The 21,379-nt window shown below is 33.2% G+C and overlaps 1 protein-coding gene across 2 annotated transcripts in view; it reads left to right on the top strand.

Moving 5' to 3' along the window:
- The window catches only part of LOC139527486 (ARF GTPase-activating protein GIT2-like), a 41,012-nt gene that overhangs the window by 1,713 nt on the left and 17,920 nt on the right, over positions 1-21,379 (top strand). Inside the window, exons 2-9 of one of the 2 annotated variants that reach the window (XM_071322973.1) lie at positions 8,527-8,660; positions 9,311-9,423; positions 10,583-10,682; positions 16,456-16,542; positions 17,295-17,425; positions 18,396-18,490; positions 19,279-19,324; positions 20,014-20,065. In XM_071322973.1, the coding sequence (XP_071179074.1) occupies positions 8,527-8,660; positions 9,311-9,423; positions 10,583-10,682; positions 16,456-16,542; positions 17,295-17,425; positions 18,396-18,490; positions 19,279-19,324; positions 20,014-20,065 (758 nt within the window). Of the gene's footprint in view, positions 1-8,526; positions 8,661-9,310; positions 9,424-10,582; positions 10,683-16,455; positions 16,543-17,294; positions 17,426-18,395; positions 18,491-19,263; positions 19,325-20,013; positions 20,066-21,379 lie in introns of both variants that reach the window. The other variant, XM_071322972.1, reaches the window with a different exon arrangement.

Here is a 21,379-nt window from a genome sequence, read left to right as displayed (position 1 = left end):
TGTCATGCATTCCCATTTTTCTTTGTATCCAAATGGAGTAAAAAAAATTATTGACACAAGTCTGAAGAAAATTCTAAAGGATTTGTTTTAATTAATTTCTTCAACTTGTCAGACGTCTTCCACTGTTGGACAAGTTTATATTCCATGTTTCTATCTCACGGAATGATGACAAATACGACAAACGAACTTAATGTGTATTGGGTTTAAATACAGGTTTCGTTCCGATAAAATTATTTGCGCAAACGACATGTCAAGGTCAGTTATGATAGATTTGTCTATTTTTAGAAACGTAAATTGGAAGTTTTAGTTTTCACGTCAGATTAAAGTATTATCAATCATGTCAATTCCATTAGTGGTTAATGCATTTCATTTCATAAAAAAAAAGATTTTTTTTTTTTTTTTTTTTGCGATAATGTTTTTGTTAGGGTCAGAGGGAATAAATAAGCATGAAAAATCAATTTTATTTTTATTCTGAAAATCGGCAAAATCGGGTCGACGGATCCGTAAACCAACAAATTAAAAAATTCTGGCCTAATGTCAAATGAATGTAAAAGTTATATCGTTCAAAAAGTTTGCCTTTTACGAAAATTTTCATTGGATGAGTATAAAACAACCATGTTGATTAAGTTTTCATTATATGTTTTATAATAAAAACGTATATAAACAATGATAAAATAATTTAGTACAATCAACAGTATATATTTACACATCATGCACATCATGCACATTGTCACTACATGTATAATAAATAATTTACTTACTTAAACTTACTTACTACAATGTATATACATGTATGTGTCTGCCACAGTCCACTCTCTGGTAATATTGAATAGTTACATAAAGAACTGCACAAGCCTATCCCAAAGCTGATACACACTTAATTTTTGTTTAAAATGTTTAAGTTCTAAAAACTTCTAAAATTCAATTATTGAGAAATGTTGTTTGATTTGCCGAATCCTTTCTATAAAAGAGGAGACAGAATGTGTTTTCTTTTAATATCGCAATTAATTAATATAATATCAAACAAAAGATAAAACTATTAAGACCTTTTTAATTACGTAATTTTGATAAACCAAGATACATTGTATGACAAAAGAGAAGAAAACATATGCTTTTGCTGATAATTTTTTACAAATTCCATTTACAATGTACATATAAAATTGAGAATGGAAATGGGGAAGGTGTCAAAGAGACAACAACCCGACCAAATAAAGAACAACAGCAGAGGGTCACCAACAGGTCTTCAATGTAGCGAGAAATTCCCGCACCCGGAGGCGTCCTTCAGCTGGCCCCTAAACAAATATATACTAGTCCAGTGATAATGAACGCCATACTAATTTCCAAATTGTACACAAGAAACTAAAATTAAAATAATACAAGACTAACAAAGGCCAGAGGCTCCTGACTTGGGACAGGCGCAAAAATGCGGCAGGGGTTAAACATGTTTGTGAGATCTCAACCCTACATGCATGTAACTGATTTGAATTTGTCACCAAATCCTCCAAAGGCAGTATATAGTTATTCTTTATTTATTATGCATGTTATGGGGCAGGATCGACGTAAGTCCAGATTGACTTGGGGCCGATTCAGTTTAATAGTTTGGGGACGGAACGACCGGATACCATCATCATGATCATGCTTATTGCTATTTGTCTGCAACACAATGGAAAAGTGATTGTTGTAAGACAATGAAGCAATGCAGATTTCAAAATAGTGATACATTGTACAATGTTGTAAGGTTTATTAAAGGGCCCTTGATATAGAGCATATTATTTGATACAACTCACAAACAACACGTGAAAACTAACATACATACTGATTGTTTATAATGAGCTTACTATATGTCAAACAATTATTACTATACATTATTGTTATACTGACTTGATCGACTATAGCTATATGTACTGCACTTTAGCTTAGAAACCATAGATCTTATATGGTCCATGCATACATGTATGTGATATTTGACATTGTGAACAATTCTTGCCAGATTTTTAGGAAATTTATATTTTAGGGTTATATATCATCAATGTCTTTTTAATTGACAAGATCAAAATCAGTACTGATCAGTTATTTTCAAAAGAGTTCTGTCCCTTGTAAATATTGCTTGTATGGAAATTTGCATTGTCAGCATTCGCATGTGTACAATTATTGCCAGAATTTTATCATAGGTTTACATCAGCAATATGTCTTTGTCTTTATATAAACTTTTAATACTTTGAGATAAATGTATAAAGAGAATTGATGGATTGGGGGAAGCTAATCTTCTATTACATTGTATTACGATCTGTATGATGGAGTGTGGCATTCTGTAAATACATGTACATATGGGTACACAGACACACTCTCTGTATTGATAAAATTACAATAAACAAGGAACACATGAGCAGGAAGAAAGTAAAGATAAAATGTTTATGCAGAATTATGTCCACATAAGCATGATAAATAGATTGTCCACCATTATAATACTTGATAATAATAAGATATTTCTTGATATTACCGGTAACCTATAGTATAAGTTTTATAAAAATCTGGCAAGAATATGCATGTACAGTATATCTATGTCAAAGAGAAAACAAACCTATTAAAGAGTAAAAAACAAGAGACTCAACAAATTTTGCACCTGGAGTGGGTTTCAGATGGTTTTAAACAAAAATGTGTACTTGTTCAACAAAAATGGACATCACTCTTTAACTCCTAAACATATTTTTAAATGAATAGTAAACTAAATTAATTTCCCCTATATATTGGACCATAGATTCTCATTGAGTATGCTGAGCACATGAACAATTATCTCCAAAGTTGAAATATTGAAGAGTAAGTCTGAAATAAGGATTAAATTTAGGTCAAATTATTGTCTTTTAAGACTATAATTAATGTTACAATAATGTACAATGAATTGATAATGATCTTTGGACTATAATTAATGCCACAAAAATGTACAATGAATTGATAATGTTCTTTGGACGAGAACATGTAAATGTTACTTGAATATTAACCATGCTTTTTACCTAGACTAACAAAATGAGTCTAGTTTTTATGCCCCAACTACGATAGGAGAGGGGCATTATGTGTTCTGGTCTGTGCGTCCGTCCGTGGGTCCGTTCGCTTCAGGTTAAAGTTTTTGGTCAAGGTAGTTTTTGATGAAGTTGAAGTTCAATCAACTTGAAACTCAGTACACATGTTCTTTATGATATGATCTTTCTCATTTTAATGCCAAATTATAGTTTTGACCCAATTTCATGGTCCACTGAACATAGAAAATGATAGTGCAAAGTTCAGGTTAAAGTTTTTGGTCAAGGTAGTTTTTGATGAAGTTAAAGTTACATCAACTTGAAACTTAGTACACATGTTCCTATGATATGATCTTTCTAATTTTAATTCAAAATTAAAGTTTTGCCCCCAATTTCACGGTCCACTGAACATAGAAAATGATAGTGCGAGTGGGGCATCCATGTACTATGGACACATTCTTGTTAACATGCTAGTTCACAAGGAAACAGTCAGCAGAAAGACATGTCACCCTCTCCAGATACATTATTCTGACTACAAACAAACAAGTCTTTATTGAATGCTGTGTGCTAAACTCTGCCGCAGCAAATACTAATTTTGAAGTCTTTCAGTCCAGGGCTCACGCTACCAGGCGACTTTGGCGAAGAAGTCGCCCTCCCGACCGTCACTTCGCTTTCCCCGACCCCCAAAAGCGAAAACAAGTCGCCCTGTTCTTGACGATAGTCGCTTTCAGTCGCTTCCGTCATCGGACATTTTCATTTTTTACCAAGTTGATGAAACATCAATTTTTTACTGATAATTAAAGAAATTCAGACATAAACTATTCATTACCTTTAGAAAAGAGGTTGAAGAATTGTCTTCGCAGTGTGTATCAGGTTATTTGATAAAAATACAACTTTTTATCACTTCGTGCATTTTCGCAAGTTCCGGTGCTTGTTCCTCGAAAACGTACATCAACCTAAATTTCGGCGGCAAAATAAGTTTGTTACTTCATTTAAACGTGATAAAAGTTGCCTCCAGTAAATGTTTAATCCATTTATTGCATTAAAACCGTCATGTTCCTTTCCAAATAACTTGTCAAACATCGTTTATTTTTGTAAATTTTCTTGCATTCGTCCGCCATTGACCGATTTCTTAACTACGGATCTGAACCGGACCAGCTATGACCGAAATACGTACTTTTACAATAATTACTACGGACGCACGGATGGAACAGCTGACAGAAGAATATTGATCCCAAAGGGGAAAATTACGCATCCCACACGCATTAAGAGACTTTTGGTTACATCTAATTGATTGGTGTATATAATTCCCTATATTTTTTATGAATGTTTCAAACTATTGATTAAAGTTGCTAAACTCTGAGACTATTATACTAATATCAATATATTATGGCCTAGCTTAATAACTTTTATATTTTTTTATGAGAAACACTGAATTTCATACACAAGATAATTTTTAATTAAATTGTAATTGATATAATTTCTTTACATTTTTTAAAATAAATTTTTTTTTTTTAGTGCTAGATATTTAGTTGGTAGTTTCTCACAAGAACCTTAGTAAAACTTAAACAACTTTTAATTTCAAATGTTACTTTAATAGTAATTTTTTACTCATATGAATTGAACAACATAAAAAGAACATTATTTACATATGGCCCTTTATACTATTGTAAAATCCAAACATTGTAGCGCACCCGCGCGAATGAGCACTTCTCTTTCAAATCTCACCACTTCTCCCTATCAGTTTCAAAAAGAGAAGTCACTTCTCCCTATAATTCTGAAGTAGTGTGAGCCCTGAGTTTGATATGACCATTTATAGAAGCCTAAATAGGATTCTACACATACCACTGCAGACAGACCCAGTCTGGATTGGAACCTGTACCCTTTTTCACTCAAGGCCCACTTCATTCCATGAGACCAGTCACCATGGAGGCAGTTCTTTGTGAAAATTGACCCAGACTGCAGATACCGATAACTAAGAAGGAATAATTATTCCATACATATTTGTCAGAAGCCAAAAAAGAACAAAATTTTAATATTTATTCTTGTTAAATGACAGTTAAACCTTTAAACACCAAAGACCAAAAATTGAACAGCATAAACCAAAATTTCAACATTGACTGCAGGAGTTTGTACTTTGTTAAATGAATGTTGAAGATAAATACACAGTTTGTTTACAATTGTTCTGGTACATGTGTTTCCTTCAATAAAATCACATGATAATTATCCAGGAAACCCTGCTTAATTATAAAACAGTTGTTTAGTAATTAACCCAAGAACTTATATATTTACATTGTATTTACCCAGGAAACCTAACGAGAGGTGTAATTGATTTATCAGATGATAACATCTGTATGATTGCTAAAACATATCAGCAGGCCACAAACAGAAATATTATCTGGTCATTCTGGTGTTGTATATAAAACATAATATCAATCGGGCCACAGCTAAAAAACGATATTTCTGGTCACAAGAATGAACTCAGCATATATATACATGATATATACATTTTTTGTACATGCAGACAGGTCAAAACACCAAAACATTTTTGCCTTAAGGGTTTATCTTTGAAACTGTCCATATACTTGATTTGGATACTTCCAAAAAGTAAAATCACAAAAATACTTCACTTAGAGGAAAGTCAATTCAGAAAGTCCATAATCACATGGCAAAATCAAATAACAAAACGCATCAAAAACGAATGGACAAGAACTGTCATATTCCTGACTTGGTACAGGCATTTTCAAATGTAGAAAATGGTGGATTAAACCTGGTTTTATAGCGCTAACCCTCTCACTTTGAGAATGCTTATACCCAGATTTTGTTTGGATAATTACCTGTATAATAGCTGAATGAGAAAATAATTAGTCCAAGGTAAAAAAAAAAAATAAGTAGGAAACCTAAAACACTAATTATTTTCAGTGGCGGATCCAGGGGGGGGGGGTTCCGGGGGTGCGCACCCCCCCTTTATTTTTGCCGATCAATGCATTTGTATCGGGACATATGTTTTGCACCCCCTGCACACCCCCTTTGCCCTGGGTTAGCACCCCCCCCCCCCCCCCCCCCCCCCCCCCTTTCGAAAATTCCTGCATCCGCCCCTGATTTTGTTTGTACACTTTGTACTCAATAAGCTCTAACACATGTTGGAAAAAACATGTATACATTGTTTACTTTTCTATACAATATGTTTTCACACATGTTGCTATACAGTTACATGTTAATAATAAATATTTTACTTTTTATACTGTACAATAACATTAGTTTTTTCATAAAGTCAACCATGTGAACCATGAGGGAAAAAAAAACAATATATTTTGTACTATGATTAAAAACATTCAAAGTACACATTAATTTGTACAGTATTAATTCAAATAGCTGAATTATCTGACATTATCTACATATGATTATGATTTATAGTATATATTTTGGTTAATTTGGGTAATGTAAGGTTGCTGTGGTGTTATTTAGTTGCTGCCTCATTAATGCTGATCCCTATCTCTATAATTCCACCACACAGAGGGAGTTGTTTTCTCATAGTTACTGTATTGGTACATGTATCTGTGTATAGCTAAATAATGTATGGTATAGTAAGGTTACTGGGTAATATTTGGTTTATCTGGTGTTATTTAGTTGCTGCCTCAATAATGCTGATCCCTATCTCTATAATTCCACCACACAGAGGGAGTTGTTTTCTCACAGTTACTGTATTGGTACATGTATCTGGGTATACTTACATCTTTATAGCTACGTGAGAAAGATTGTTATCTACTTTTTATCTTACAATTTCATGTTTCATCTATAATCAATGCTCTACCATAAATAAAGTGGGCTTTTTTCCAAATTTCTTGATTTGAATTTATAAGAATTTATAATCTTTATATTTTGATGAAAAACTGTGGCATATCTTATCAACATTGATCTTATAGATTATAGATGTGCTAGATACTGCAACATGGCACCAAAATTTATCATGTGTATTGTATGTGTTAATTAATAAATAAAAAAAAGATAGCAAATGATTTGAAATCTTAATTGTGTTTGGTAAAGTAACAGATAGTACATGTATCTGTAGAAGCATAGTTAATAAATCAATTACCATACAGTATTTAAAAAATACAAGAACAAAAAAACAAAAGAAGGAAAAACATGAAAAAGGAGGGGGGATAATTCTTGTTTTCAAGCTCACAAAACTAAAAAGGGGGAATAATTTTTGAATTGCAGTACCTATGCCATGGAAAAAAAACACCACTTAGAAAATAAATGTATTGGGCGGGAGGGGGAGGCACTTTTTACTTGACCCCACCATGCATACATTTTAAATTTATTTCATTTAAATGTTCCTGCAATCTTTCTTGAATAACAACCACCCATCAAATTTTAATAAAAGTGCCTTCAGACCACGCCCCCCCCCCCCCCCCCCCCCCCCCCCAACCCATAAATTAATTCTGAAAAAGCCCTTTTAAGCAATAGCCAATGACATTTTTTGTGGAGTATTTTATCCTGTTCATGTTGTTAAAGTTGTTTCTGAAAATCTCCTGAATTAAAAACAGTGCTTATTCTAGAGTGTATATTTTATTTACAAGATTTTTGTGTCGGTAGGAGGTAATGAATGATGTGCATCTGCTTGTTACACTAAGCTTGTTTCATGAAGTCTGTAATTAATGCATATATAACAATCACAATGTCATGCAGTATAAGGCCAAAAGAAAAGAAAAAAAGGGGGGACAATTCTTGGTACTAGGCTCACAAAAACATAAAAGGGGAATGATACTTAGTGTTCTAAGCAATTGCCAATGATGTGTTTTGTGGATTATTTATACATGTTGATGTTATTTATTTGCAAATACGTAACATACATGTACATGTATTCTTAAAAGATGATAGTTGGAAGAGTTTTAGTAAGAGTATTCTACATTTTATATACATGACATAATGCAGTGTCAGTAGGAGATAATACATTGTACTCAGTTATACTGCATCTGCTTGTTTTATGTAATTCTATAATTAGTGCATATATGCAGGACAAAACCATGTTAATTACAGCAGATGTTATAGAGGGGAGATAACTCATTATCACAAATCAGTAATGCAATAAGTTACCTCCCATGAGTTAGTTAACAACATTGGTCTATTTACAATACAAACCTGTCGTCTATAGTGAGTACGTACACTTCACTTAAAAGGATTGGAAGGAAGTTTTGAGATTTTTGCTTTAGAATTTAATGAAAATGAGACAACTTTTCAATTACATGAATTAAGACCAAATGTATAAAATGTGAGAATAATTATTGCGATTGCATGAAAAGCTGCATACAAAGACATGTGTCAGATGTCAGAATACATTTTCTTATTATTGCGATATACACCCAGACGCATTAGTTGCGCTAACAAAACCCTCTCAATAATTTCTTAGTATACAGTGCATAAAATGACACTAATTACTTTTATGAGGGTTTCACAGTTTGTTAAACCAGAATATATAGTATTATATATTTTATTAATTTCTTTACAGATCCCACATGGGCCTCTATAAATCGTGGAGTGCTAATTTGTGATGAGTGCTGTAGTGTACATAGAAGTCTTGGTCGTCACATTTCACAGATAAAATCACTCAACAAAGGACAATGGAGTCCGACGTTATTGTCTGTAAGTCAAATACTTTAGATTTGAAATAACAAGAGAATTTATGCAGAGTTATATTCTCGACTGTTGCACACCCATACACATGATACATTAACTTTTCCACGTAACTACCTGTCAGAGATTCTTTGAATTTCTTTTTTTTGTATAAACCCCATCATTAAGAGGTTGTAGAGAGGGAATAAAGTGATACACATGTAACTCTTTTTGTTCATCCTTTCATATTTGAATTTCTGTTGCAAGTTTAGTTCCCAGATGTTAATGTTTTGATCGTGTTGAGAAAAATTCTTATGATCAGATTTTGAAATAATCAATCTTTAATGAAATAATTACCTTAGCTAAAACAAAATGCTTGGTTTCTGTACATTGCATACCATCCATCATGTCAATAAGCTCTGTCTCAATATTAAAAAAAATATAGAAGAAGAGATTATTGGTCAGATAATGATTGAATGTTATATGGGAATTAATATGCAATTTGAAACATGATATATTTATACATTATAATATATAATTACTAACCTAAATACAAATGTGAAATTATTTTATGATCAGAAATTTCTTTGGGACTTGTACATGAATTAGTATTATTAAAAGGATAGCTGTAACTTCCATGTAAAACAGATAAACATGTAATGATGAAATTTGTTTTGTAGATGGTACAACATCTTGCAAATCATGGTGCCAACAGTATATGGGAACATTCATTATTGGACCCTTCACAGAGTAAACATGGGAAAAAGAAACCAGGCCCAAGGGACCAAGTACAGTAAGTATTAACCCTTCACAGAGTAAACATGGGAAAAAGAAACTGGACCCAAGTGACCAAGTATAGTAAGTATGGACCCTTCACAGAGTAAACATGGGGAAAAGAAACCAGGCCTAAGGGACCAAGTACAGTAAGTATGGACCCTTCACAGAGTAAACATGGGGAAAAAAAACCAGGGACCGAGTACAGTAAGTATGGACCCTTCACAGAGTAAACATGGGGAAAAGAAACCAGGCCTAAGGGACCAAGTACAGTAAGTATGGACCCTTCACAGAGTAAACATGAGGAAAAGAAACCAGACCTTAGGGACCAAGTACAGTAAGTATGGACCCTTCACAGAGTAAACATGGGAAAAAGAAACCAGGGACCAAGTACAGTACGTATGGACCCTGCATAGAGTAAACATGAGGAAAAGAAACCAGGCCCCAGGGACCAAGAACAGTAAGTATGGACCCGTCACAGAGTCAACATGGGAAAAAGAAAGCAGGGACCAAGTACAGTAAGTATATGGACCCTTCACAGAGTAAACATGGGGAAAAGAAACCAGGCCCCAGGGACCAAGTGCAGTTAGTATGGATCTTCTGAAAGAGCTGGACCCTGCTACCAAGGGTCATTAAACCGCAACCTGTCATTAAGCATTTAGAAACAACTTAGCCCTGGGGTATATCCGGATAGACATCTAACTTAATGATATTAAAACATTACCCCAGTTACTACTGAACTAGCTATGCGCAATGCAAAGATAGGTTAAAAAATCTTCGCTAAGGGACTGCTGTATTCTTCAAACAGCTAACTCAGATTTAAACAAAACCAGTAAAAAGATGTGCAAGTTGCCTGACTTATAATTTTGTAGGAAAGTTGTTCAATTTTTCTGCATAACCTTCATCAGCAGTGCTTTAACAAAGACTGTCTAGAAACAAGATAATTACAAAGTATTGAAAAGTAAACTTCCAAAACTTTCCTAATCAGGCAAAGGAAAAATTTGTCAATCATACATGTCATATTTTGTATTTTAGTCCATATTCTGATCTTTTAAGTTACACATTTAATAGATTACTTTCAGGCACTCTGCTTGTAAAGTACTATGTATAGGGCATTCATACATTTGCTTTTGAGGACAATTGCATTTCTAATGTTAATAATTTTATTATATTTACAGTCCTGTGAAGGCAGAATTCATTCGATCCAAATATCAGTTTTTACAGTTTATCAATAAACAAAAAGATGGTGATGTTAACTCTATAGATGATTTGAGTAAGGTGAGTAACTCAAAAGATAATCTGTATAAAGGAAGTAACTCAAAAGATGATTTTTTTTTTTCAGTTTTAGTTAAACAGGTCGAGAACTCTAGATTTTCTGACGTCAGAATATATTTGCATAGCAATTTCCAAAACACAAGGCCAATATGGCCTTGAAAAACTGACCAATCGACTCAATGAACTACAATGCATTGTGGGCTACTACGAGTAAACTACTACTTAAAACACGTGGAATTAGTGGGAAAACAGTCAATTAATATATTGTCTGGGACTCTCATTACCAAAGTTTTTATTCTGCAAATATGTTTAATGTAAAATATATAACGTAATCTTCAACTTGCATGCTCAGATTAAAAAAATATTGTTTATTGGCTTCACGATTCAACTTTCTTTTTCGCCTTGCAAAAGTAGTTGAACCGGTTTTGTGCACTGTTATGAATTGAACCTGCATTAATTTCACGACATGACACAGTGAAATATCCAATGAAGTGACCACTGTCCAGTAAGAAAATCATTTGAGCTCTTTTAAACCTGTATAATGTCATTTAAAAATCATTTCTGCCTAGAAAAACACGAAACTTTCATTGAAAAACTTCTTTCTGTACTGAATGTGTATTTTTTTTTTATCAGGACCTTAACTAATAGTAAGAACATCATAATATTCAGTATGCTAAAAAGAAGTGTTATGAAAGCGGCAGGGGCGGGTCCAGCCATTTTAAAAAGGAGGGTCCTAACCCTGGACAAAAGGGGAGGGGGTTCCAACTACATGTCCCCATCCAAATGCACTGATCGTCCAAAAAAAGGGGGTCCATCCCCCGGAACCCTGCCCCCCCCCTGGATCCGCCACTGAGCGGGTACGGTATATAGCTCAATACATTTTTTTATAGTTTCATCCATCAATAATATCCGTTTGCGGCTAATTTTATCACAAAATATACCTGAGAGGGTTTCGGCTGCTGTCCTGTTGACATGTGTAAAATATCTCCAATATTAAAAGTCTCTGGATCATAGTGGGTGCCATATTACCTATTATTTTTTTTCTAAGACGTGCTTTGTATATAGAAATAAGAAGATGAGGTACAAATGTATGAGTGCCAAAATGAGACATCTTTCCAACAAAGACATAATTTAGTAAAGTAAGCAGTCATAGGTCCAATGCTGAAAAGTAAGCTATTAATGACCTAAAAATTACTTGTGTAAAACAATCCAAACAAAAACAAAAAAACCCAAAAAACCGGCCCAATTAAATATATAAAAGGACAAGAAATCTATCCCATAAAAAAAAATATATTGTATAGGAGCCTGTATTTCAGTGGTTTTCGTTTGTTTATGTGTTACATATTTGTGTTTCGTTCATTTTTTTTTATATAATTAAGGCCGTTAGTTTTCTCGTTTGAATTGTTTTACATTGTCATATCGGGGACTTTTATACATGTAGCTGACTATGCGGTATGGGATTTGCTCATTGTTGAAGGCCGTACGGGGATCTATAAATGTTAATTTCTGTGTCATTTTGGTCTCTTGTGGACGGCTGTCTCATTGGCAATCATACCACATCTTCTTTTTTATTATAGATCCAACGCTGCAATTTTCACAAAACATATCAAATTTTCCACCTTGTCGCACATACATATGGATAAAATCATTACAGCTTATTTCCTAATGAATGTGAAGCAAAACTTTGGTTAGCTTGCTTGCTTTGTTTGTATATTGTACAAAATATAAAATATACAAGTTAAACTATGCCTATATATATATATATATTGTTTAAAGATGTCAATCTTATTTTCAAAGCTTGTATAAACAACTATACAAACAAAGCAAGCAAGCCAACCAAATTTTTACTTTGCAGGTTTAAGAAATCAGCTGTAATGCAGTGATCTGGAAGGTTTTTTTCACTATGGGCCCAGGGCCCCTCAAAAATAAATTCAATGGGCCATTTTAAAAAATAATGGGCCATGTTGTCAATGAGTGGGCCATTTGAGTTGTCTTCTGTAAAAAAATAAAAAGTATCATTATTTTTTGGCAAAGAGGTGTTGGTACTTTAATCTATATGATTTTAAATAATATCATGGATATTGTTCCTGTGATTCTGTAATTTCAATGAACATACAATAACTTCTTCCAAAATGGACAATATTAAAGATAATCTGTATTTACAATGTTTAAACTGGTACTGTTGCCTTGGCTTGTTCATGTTCATGGTTGTTTTTTTTAACATTAAATTTGGGTCTTCGTCGATACCATACATATTCCAGACGTTCCGTATTAGAGGACATTGCAGGCACTTCCTCTGCACTTCTTGTATTATTATTATTACTTCATCACGATGACAAGATTAACAGTAGAGAGTACCATTAATTGATAGAACAAAACAATATTCGCTAAAGACATGTTTACAAAATGTCAAAACGAGCCAAAGACCAAAAAATGACAAGGACAGTTAAGCGCCTTTTATGGAGACAAAAACTATATTCATAACCAGATGCTCCGCAGGGCGTAGCTTTATACGACCGCAGAGGTTGAACCCTGAACGGTTGGGGCAAGTATGGACACAACATTCAAGCTGGATTCAGCTCTAAATTTGGATTGTGATTAAATAGTTGACACAGCATAGGTTTCTGACACAGAATGAATGTGTTCTAATGAACTTAAAATTTTTGTTTTCTCTTAGAGCAATTCACTATGCTGTTGAATATTAATCCTCTCAAAAAAATGTTTGAAGAAATTTTCTTTTTTATTTATGAAATTTCAAATGAGAAAAATTGAACCCAATTTTTTTAATCACATCCCCCTTTTCCCTTATTCCAAAACTAATCTCAATCAAAATTTCTAATGGAGTTTGCAACAATAACTACTCATTTAAATACATCATAAAATATTAAGATGTAAAAAAACTGCTTGTTATCACTGAATGGTAAAGATTATTTTAATTTATCAGTTGGTAGTAAAAAGTGAATATACATTGTATATTGTATATAACAAAGATTTAAGTTGATTCTGGACAAAGAAAGATAACTCTAATTAAAAAAAAATTTGCTATTTCACAATATTGTGCAATTAGATATTTCTTGCCATTGCGCAATACTGTGCAATTGAAAAGACTTGCTCTTGCACAATACTTAATATAATAATTTTAGATCCTGATTTGGACCAACTTGAAAACTGGGCCCATAATAAAAAATCTAAGTACATTTTTGGATTCAGCATATCAAAGAACCCCAAGATTTCAATTTTTGTTAAAATCAGACTAAGTTTAATTTTGGACCCTTTGGACTTTAGTGTAGACCAATTTGAAAACAGGACCAAAAATGAAGAATCTACATACACAGTTAGATTTGGTATATCAAAGAACCCCATTTATTCAATTTTTGATGAAATCAAACAAAGTTTAATTTTGGACCCCGATTTGGACCAACTTGAAAACTGGGCCAATAATCAAGAATCTAAGTACATTTTTAGATTCAGCATATCAAAGAACCTAACCTAACTGATTCATTTTTTGTCAAAATCAAACTAAGTTTAATTTTGGACCCTTTGGACCTTAATGTAGACCAATTTGAAAACGGAACCAAAAGTTAAGAATCTATATACACAGTCATGACAGTTAGATTCGGCATATCAAAGAATTATTCAATTTTGATGAAATCAAACAAAGTTTAATTTTGGACCCTTTGGGCCCCTTATTCTGTTGGGACCAAAACTCCCAAAATCAATACCAACCTTCCTTTTATGGTCATAAACCTTGTGTTTAAATTTCATAGATTTCTATTTACTTATACTAACGTTATGGTGCGAAAACCAAGAAAAATGCTTATTTGGGTCCCTTTTTGGCCCCTAATTCCTAAACTGTTGGGACCTAAACTCCCAAAATCAATACCAACCTTCCTTTTGTAGTCATGAACATTGTGTTTAAATTTCATTGATTTCTATTTACTTAAACTAAAGTTATTGTGCGAAAACCAAGAATAATGCTTATTTGGGCCCTTTTTTGGCCCCTAATTCCTAAACTGTTGGGACCAAAACTCCCAAAATCAATACCAACCTTCCTTTTGTGGTCATAAACCTTGTGTTAAAATTTCATAGATTTCCATTCACTTTTACTAAAGTTAGAGTGCGAAAACTAAAAGTATTCGGACGACGACGCAGACGACGACGACGACTCCAACGTGATAGCAATATACGACGAAAATTTTTTCAAATTTTGCGGTCGTATAAAAAGGCTTCAGGGTTTTTCAATCGAAACAATAGCAAGCTAAACTAAATTAAAAGATTATTATTAGAGTTAAATCTCGTCTGTTATAGCCAAATTTCACAAATTTAAAGTTTTTTTATAAAAAAAATATATCATGAATGATGGTTAATTACGTTTTTTGGGTTATCAGTTAGACCGCATGGTTCTATTATTACCATAGGAAAACACCCCAGACGTTAAACCGCATGGTCCTATTATCATAGGAAAACACTCGAGAAGTCCCAAAAATATATAGGTGCTCCTATGATTGGAGGAACATTATACAGTTGTGTACACACACATGGCGGCACGGAACACGATCGGAAATCCATTTGACAATATCTAAACGGTTCGAAACGATGTGAAAAATATCGTGCGCCACGTGGGCGCTTACATTTGTCACTCTATGCGCCATTTCTGGTCAATATGAGCTATAGGCGCAGGGCGCACGTCCTTCCCGATCACTGGTAATGATTTTATTCAGTTTGGCAAATGTCCGAGCCCGTTAAAAAACGAACAAAATGAAACTACAGCTGCTGACTTCACTACCTTCAAATAAAAAGGGAACAGTTTGGAAGTCCCATATACTGAAATGTGACCAACAAAAATACTTATAGATTTTGTTAACACTGCCATGTATGTAAATATTTCTTCGCCTTTTTTACGAACACAAAATTCAAGGATCCCACATTTGCCTTTAATTATCTATACGAACATTGCTGTACTCTTGAATATCAGCACCGGCTGTTATCGACGGCTTACTTTACACCAGTAAGTTTGTCTCATGGGTAATTGTGTTTTTTCGCTGTTGTTTCGTTGCTTCTGGTGGACAAATACATGAAATCTCTGTGCTATCATCAAGCATGTTAAATTAATGGCTATATATCGGGTAATTCAAACCCTTGTTTCTTAGCATAGAAACAACTCTTCGTTAATCTGAGCATGGAAGTAATACTTTATATCACGAACTATAAATGAGGATACACAAAATGAAAAACTAAGCGAAATTGTGAATCCCGCATTGCACGAAAAAATGTGTTGTATTTCAGTAAATAACACGTGTTCTTGGTTGATTGTAAACACGTAGTAGTCCATCATGCATTGTGACTCATTTAGTGGATTGGTCAAAAACCTAGGTAAAAATAAATTGTGTCACATGTAAATAAACAATTACATGTGCGAGAACATAAGTATGCTAATTTATGCATTTCCATATAAGGTAGTGGTCCCGACCTGTTAAAACCCATATGCCAAAACTTGAAAAAGATACCTTTTGTTTTAAAATATTACTTCCAAGCCTTGATAAATGTGTGCTGAATGTTAACATTTAAATGCTTCTACTTTTCTTCACGTTTAATTCCTTATCTTTATGCATTGTACATTTGCCGATAGATTGGAAATGAAGAAAAGATCATAAGACTATTTTCTAGGCTTAATGATACCTTTTCCTGAGTATTTTTCTTCTACTTTGTACTGAGCAGAATCAATGATGCTCATATTATTTACTCAACAATGAAGAAGGGTATATTTGTATTTCAGCAACTTCACTCCAGTGTAAGAACGAGTAACTTAGAAACATGTTTAAGACTTCTCTCCAAAGGAGCTGACCCTAATTATTTTCATCCGGTAAGTTGGTGTGAGGATTAGAAAAAAGAAAAATAAAGACAGAAACCAAACAAATAGAATAAATCACTTCTACCAGACAATAGTCTTCAACAGTGGGATTTCCATTTTCCTGTCAAAAATTTAGCTTCCTCCACCTATAAAAACTATTTCCAGGAAATAACCAGCCAGTAGTGCTGATTGTGGTGTTAAAACATCAAAAATCAAATCAAATTCAGTAGTAGACAAGAGTATATTCAAAGGTCACAATCTAAATATTGAATCTGTAAAAGTTGTGAATAAATTAAATAGAATCTATCAAAGATCTGTCAAGAATATAACATTCCTTAAATAACAAAAAAGATAAAGGAAAGTTTAATCTTTTAATACACAGCTGATGAAGTTGGCAAATGAAAAATGTGCAATTGTTATATAGTAGACAAACGCAATTGTTAGCAGTTAATATTAAAGTAGTTACTGCTGGCATTTCACATTTTTGTACATGATATAAAAAAGAAGATGTGGTATTAGACAACTCTCCACTAGATACCAAAATGACACAAAAATTAACAACTACAGGTCAATGAATGGCCTTCAACAATGAGCAAAGCCCATACAGCACAGTCAGCTATAAAATGCCCAGAAATGATAATGTAAAACAATTCAAACCAGAAAACTAACGGCCTCATTTATATAAAAAATGAACGAAAAACAAATGTGTAACACATAAAATAAAAATGAGCATTTTTATTTTTCTATTGTATTATATTTTATAGGAGAAAGGTAATTGTCCTCTCCATGTTGCTGCTCAGAGTGGACAGCCATTACAAGTAGAACTTCTAGTCATTTATGGAGCTGACCCTGGTGCTTTCGATTCCAACGGGAAAACTCCAATTGATCATGCTAAGTAAGTGTGAAAACTCTATTCATGATTCCAACAGGAAAACTCCAATTGATCATGCTAAGTAAGTGTGAAAACTCTATTCATGATTCCAACAGGAAAACTCCAAGTGATCATGCTAAGTAAGTGTGAAAACTCTATTCATGATTCCAACGGGAAAACTATTGATCATGCTAAGTAAGTTCAAAAACTCTATTCATGATTCCAACGGGAAAACTCCAATTGATCATGCTAAGAAAGTGTGAAAACTCCAATTGAGTAAGTAGGAAAACTCTGTTCATGATTCCAATGGGAAAATTGACATTTGTTATGTCTTTGATTCAAATGGTAAAACTCCAAGTTATCATATGGCCACAATTCCAATGGGATAACTCCAATTTATCATGGCCACAATTCCAATGGGAAAACTCTAATTTATCAGGGCCACAATTTCAATGGTAAAACTTCAATTTATCATGGCCACAATTCCAATGGGAAAACTCCAAGTTATCATAGCCACAATTCCAATTTGAAAACTCCAATTTATCATGGCCACAATTCCAATGGGAAAACTCCAATTTATCATGGCCACAATTTCAATGAGAAAACTCCAATTTATCATCATGGCCACAATTCCAATGGGAAAACTCTAATTTATCATGGCCACAATTCCAATGGGAAAATTCCAATTTGTCATGGCCACAATTCCAATGGGAAAACTCTAATTTATCAGGACCACAATTTCAATGGTAAAACTTCAATTTATCATGGCCACAATTCCAATGGGAAAACTCCAATATCTCATGCTAAGTATGTCTATAATTCCAATGGGAAACTTCATTTGGTCATGTGAAGTATTTCCTTATTATTCCCTGAAGTATAGAAATTATTGAGACAAATTCTGACATTGACAAAACCAAAGAAACTTTGTTTTATGGTGAAAAGTTTTATTAATTTACAACACAGAGCCACTAAAATCATGAGTTATTTTTTACAGAGCCGAGTTGTACATAGATTTAGCAGACAGAATATTGGAATTACATTATGAACTAACAGATAGATTAGCCTACTATGTGTGTAAGAGAAAGCCAGGTAAGTGTACATCTATGAATTATAAAAGAAAGCCAGGTAAGTGTAAATCTATGAATTAGTTACCATGGTTACCACACTTTATAAGTCATTTTTTTTGGATTCATTTAAAGGAGTATTTATCTAAATGACATTTATATCATAGTGACACAGAAATTTACAACTATAGGTCAATGTACTGCCTTCAACAATGAACAAAGCCCATACAACATGGTCATCTATAAAAGGCCCCGAAATGAAAAATGTCAATTAATTCAAACGAGAAATCTAACAGCCTTATTAACTGACAAAAAAAAAACGAAAAACTAATATCTAACAGGAACAAGCTACAACTGAAAATCTATTGTCAGGGGCGGATCCAGCCATTTTAAAAAGGGGGGGGGGGGGGGGGTTCCTAACCCAGGACAAAGGGGGGGTTCCAATTACATGTCCCCATTCAAATGCATTGATCGTCCAAAAAAAAGGGGGGGTTCCAACCCCCGGAACCCCCCCCCCCCCTCTGGATCCGCGCCTGATTGTATAAGCTATAGATGACTGTTTGAAAAATTTTAAGATATTGCTTTTTTCTCATGCTCAATTTTAAGGTCAGGTTTAATCTTTTGAACTTTGTCACTCAGTAATTATGCATGATAAATTAAGAGTATTTTATTTCTGTATTCATTTAATGTCTATGTGTATGTTCACTTACAAAGTTTTCAGGTAAACATTGACTGAGTAACATAATATATATATAAATTGCTTTTACTTTGATTTTCTGCTTCACTTAAATACTTTAGGAATATATTTTCCAGATCACAAGAATGGAATACATTTTATTATCCCAGAAATGGCAGACAGGTAAGTTGTACAGAGTCAAAGAAAATCCCTGAAAACAATACTTGACATTATTGGTCACCATATGACTGTATGCAAGGATCTATACGACAATTATTGTCTTTCTAAAATACATTCAACTGTTTCCTCATGACAACTTAAATTCTGATAATACAAACATCAAAACCTTAACCAGGTTCCCAACTTGAGACAGAATATCATTCAATGAAAGGGAGATAATAATCTTTCCTTGACAAGGTTCCAAACTGGAGACTGGAGAATATTTAACATCAAAAGGGAGATAATTCAATAATGGCTTGAAAATTGTAAAGAAATTAAAAACTACACATAAGAATACATGAGGTTTAAATCAATAAGACAGCAACAAAAGAACTCTTAGTAAGATATCATCAAAACAGATAAATTGGCCATACAGTAAGCTTAAATTTATCAATTGAATCAATTACAAAATAAAAGATATTAATAAAGGAAATCACAAGAAAATCTGGAAAGTTATTTTGCATTATTTATAGGAAAATATTTATGCATGTCAGATTGTCTTGCCAAGAAACATAACAAAATACATTAATAAATAAAGTATTCAAATTTTACATGTAAAAATAAAAATTATGGCGTTAGAAAGGTTAGCATGGTTGTGAAACAATGATTTCACTTATCTAAATGTTGAAAGTTTTTTTATGTTTTTTTTGCAGTAGTTTGGATTTATCAGAGTTGGCCAAACAAGCTAAGCTGAAATTACAAGCTGTGAGTTGATATAATTTTAACAATTTAAAGTAGTTCCTGGCAGCAAATCTTTATATGGAAAAATGTCTGGGTCAAGTTTATCATAGTGCTGATCATTATTTTTAGAGAGTTATGCCCCTTGAAAACATAAATTTTATGGAAAATTGCATTGTTAGCTCTTCCATGTGTTCAATTCTTGCCAGAATTTTATGAAACTTCAATGATAGGCTAATATAAGCAATGTCTTTGACAAGTTTGAAAATCAGTGCCGATTTATAATCTTTAAAAGAGTTATGCCCCTTGGAAATATTATTCATATCAAAAATTGCCTATCAACACTCTAACATGTAGAGTTTTGGCCAGATTATTGTTATAATAGATGTATATTATCAATGTTTTTTATTAGTTCAAAAATCAGTGCAGATTGAATACTTTTTAAAGTGTTATGCCCCTTGGAAATGATAATGGAAATCACATTGCCAGACCTGCCAACTATCCCGATTTTTGCGGTATCATCCCGATTTTTATCCCTCAACCCGAATCCCGATATCGGGATTGTAAAACTAGTCAAAATCCTGATTTTCACCAAATATACCCGAAAAAATTATTGTTTACCTATTTTGAAGTTTTTCTAATCAATTTTAAAAATTCTATAATTTTACCTGGGGACATATAATGACAAGTTAACGACCCTACGCTAATCAAAAGTCACAACAGGTGTCATAATTAGTGGTTGTATGTAATCAGGTTATCTAATGGGTCGTAACAGTCCTCAAAATTAATTTGTACACACAAATTTGATCGGAAAGCCTTTCAATTTTAATCAATTTATTATACAAGCACAATTTGAAACATTTGTCGTAGTTCCACAACTAAATCATAATTAACTGAAAGATGAGAACTGTAATGAACTCTCAAGAAAACATCGTTTATCTTGAAATCAGTTTAATTTTGAAACCAGAGGTCGTGTGTCTGTTGATTTAAAATCGACGCCATTTTGTATTCACTTCTAATGTGTTACTGTATAAGCCTCCGCCGGTAAGAGCACCCCTGAGTACAAAGAAAGATAACTCAAATTTTGTTCATTTTCTCTTTGATACTGATAAGACTAAATCAAAGTCTGTCTTCATCCATCTAACTTTAGGACATGTAGTTTTACGTCTTTTGAGTCATGGTTCATAGAAAAGAAGGTCTTTGGAGGGGGAAAAGGGGGGGTCTCTACTTTGAATCCGTTATTTTTAATGCCATTTTTCTCTATTCTTCAGTTATTTTGTAAATTTTAAAATTTAATAGTAAAAGAATCATGCAAATAAAAGAAACCAAAAGACTATTTTA

Source organism: Mytilus edulis, chromosome 6 (assembly GCF_963676685.1).
Source record: "Mytilus edulis chromosome 6, xbMytEdul2.2, whole genome shotgun sequence".
Lineage (NCBI taxonomy): Eukaryota > Metazoa > Mollusca > Bivalvia > Mytilida > Mytilidae > Mytilus > Mytilus edulis.
The sequence above is the reverse complement of the archived record's forward strand: the minus strand, read 5'-3'. Positions and strand labels throughout refer to the sequence as shown.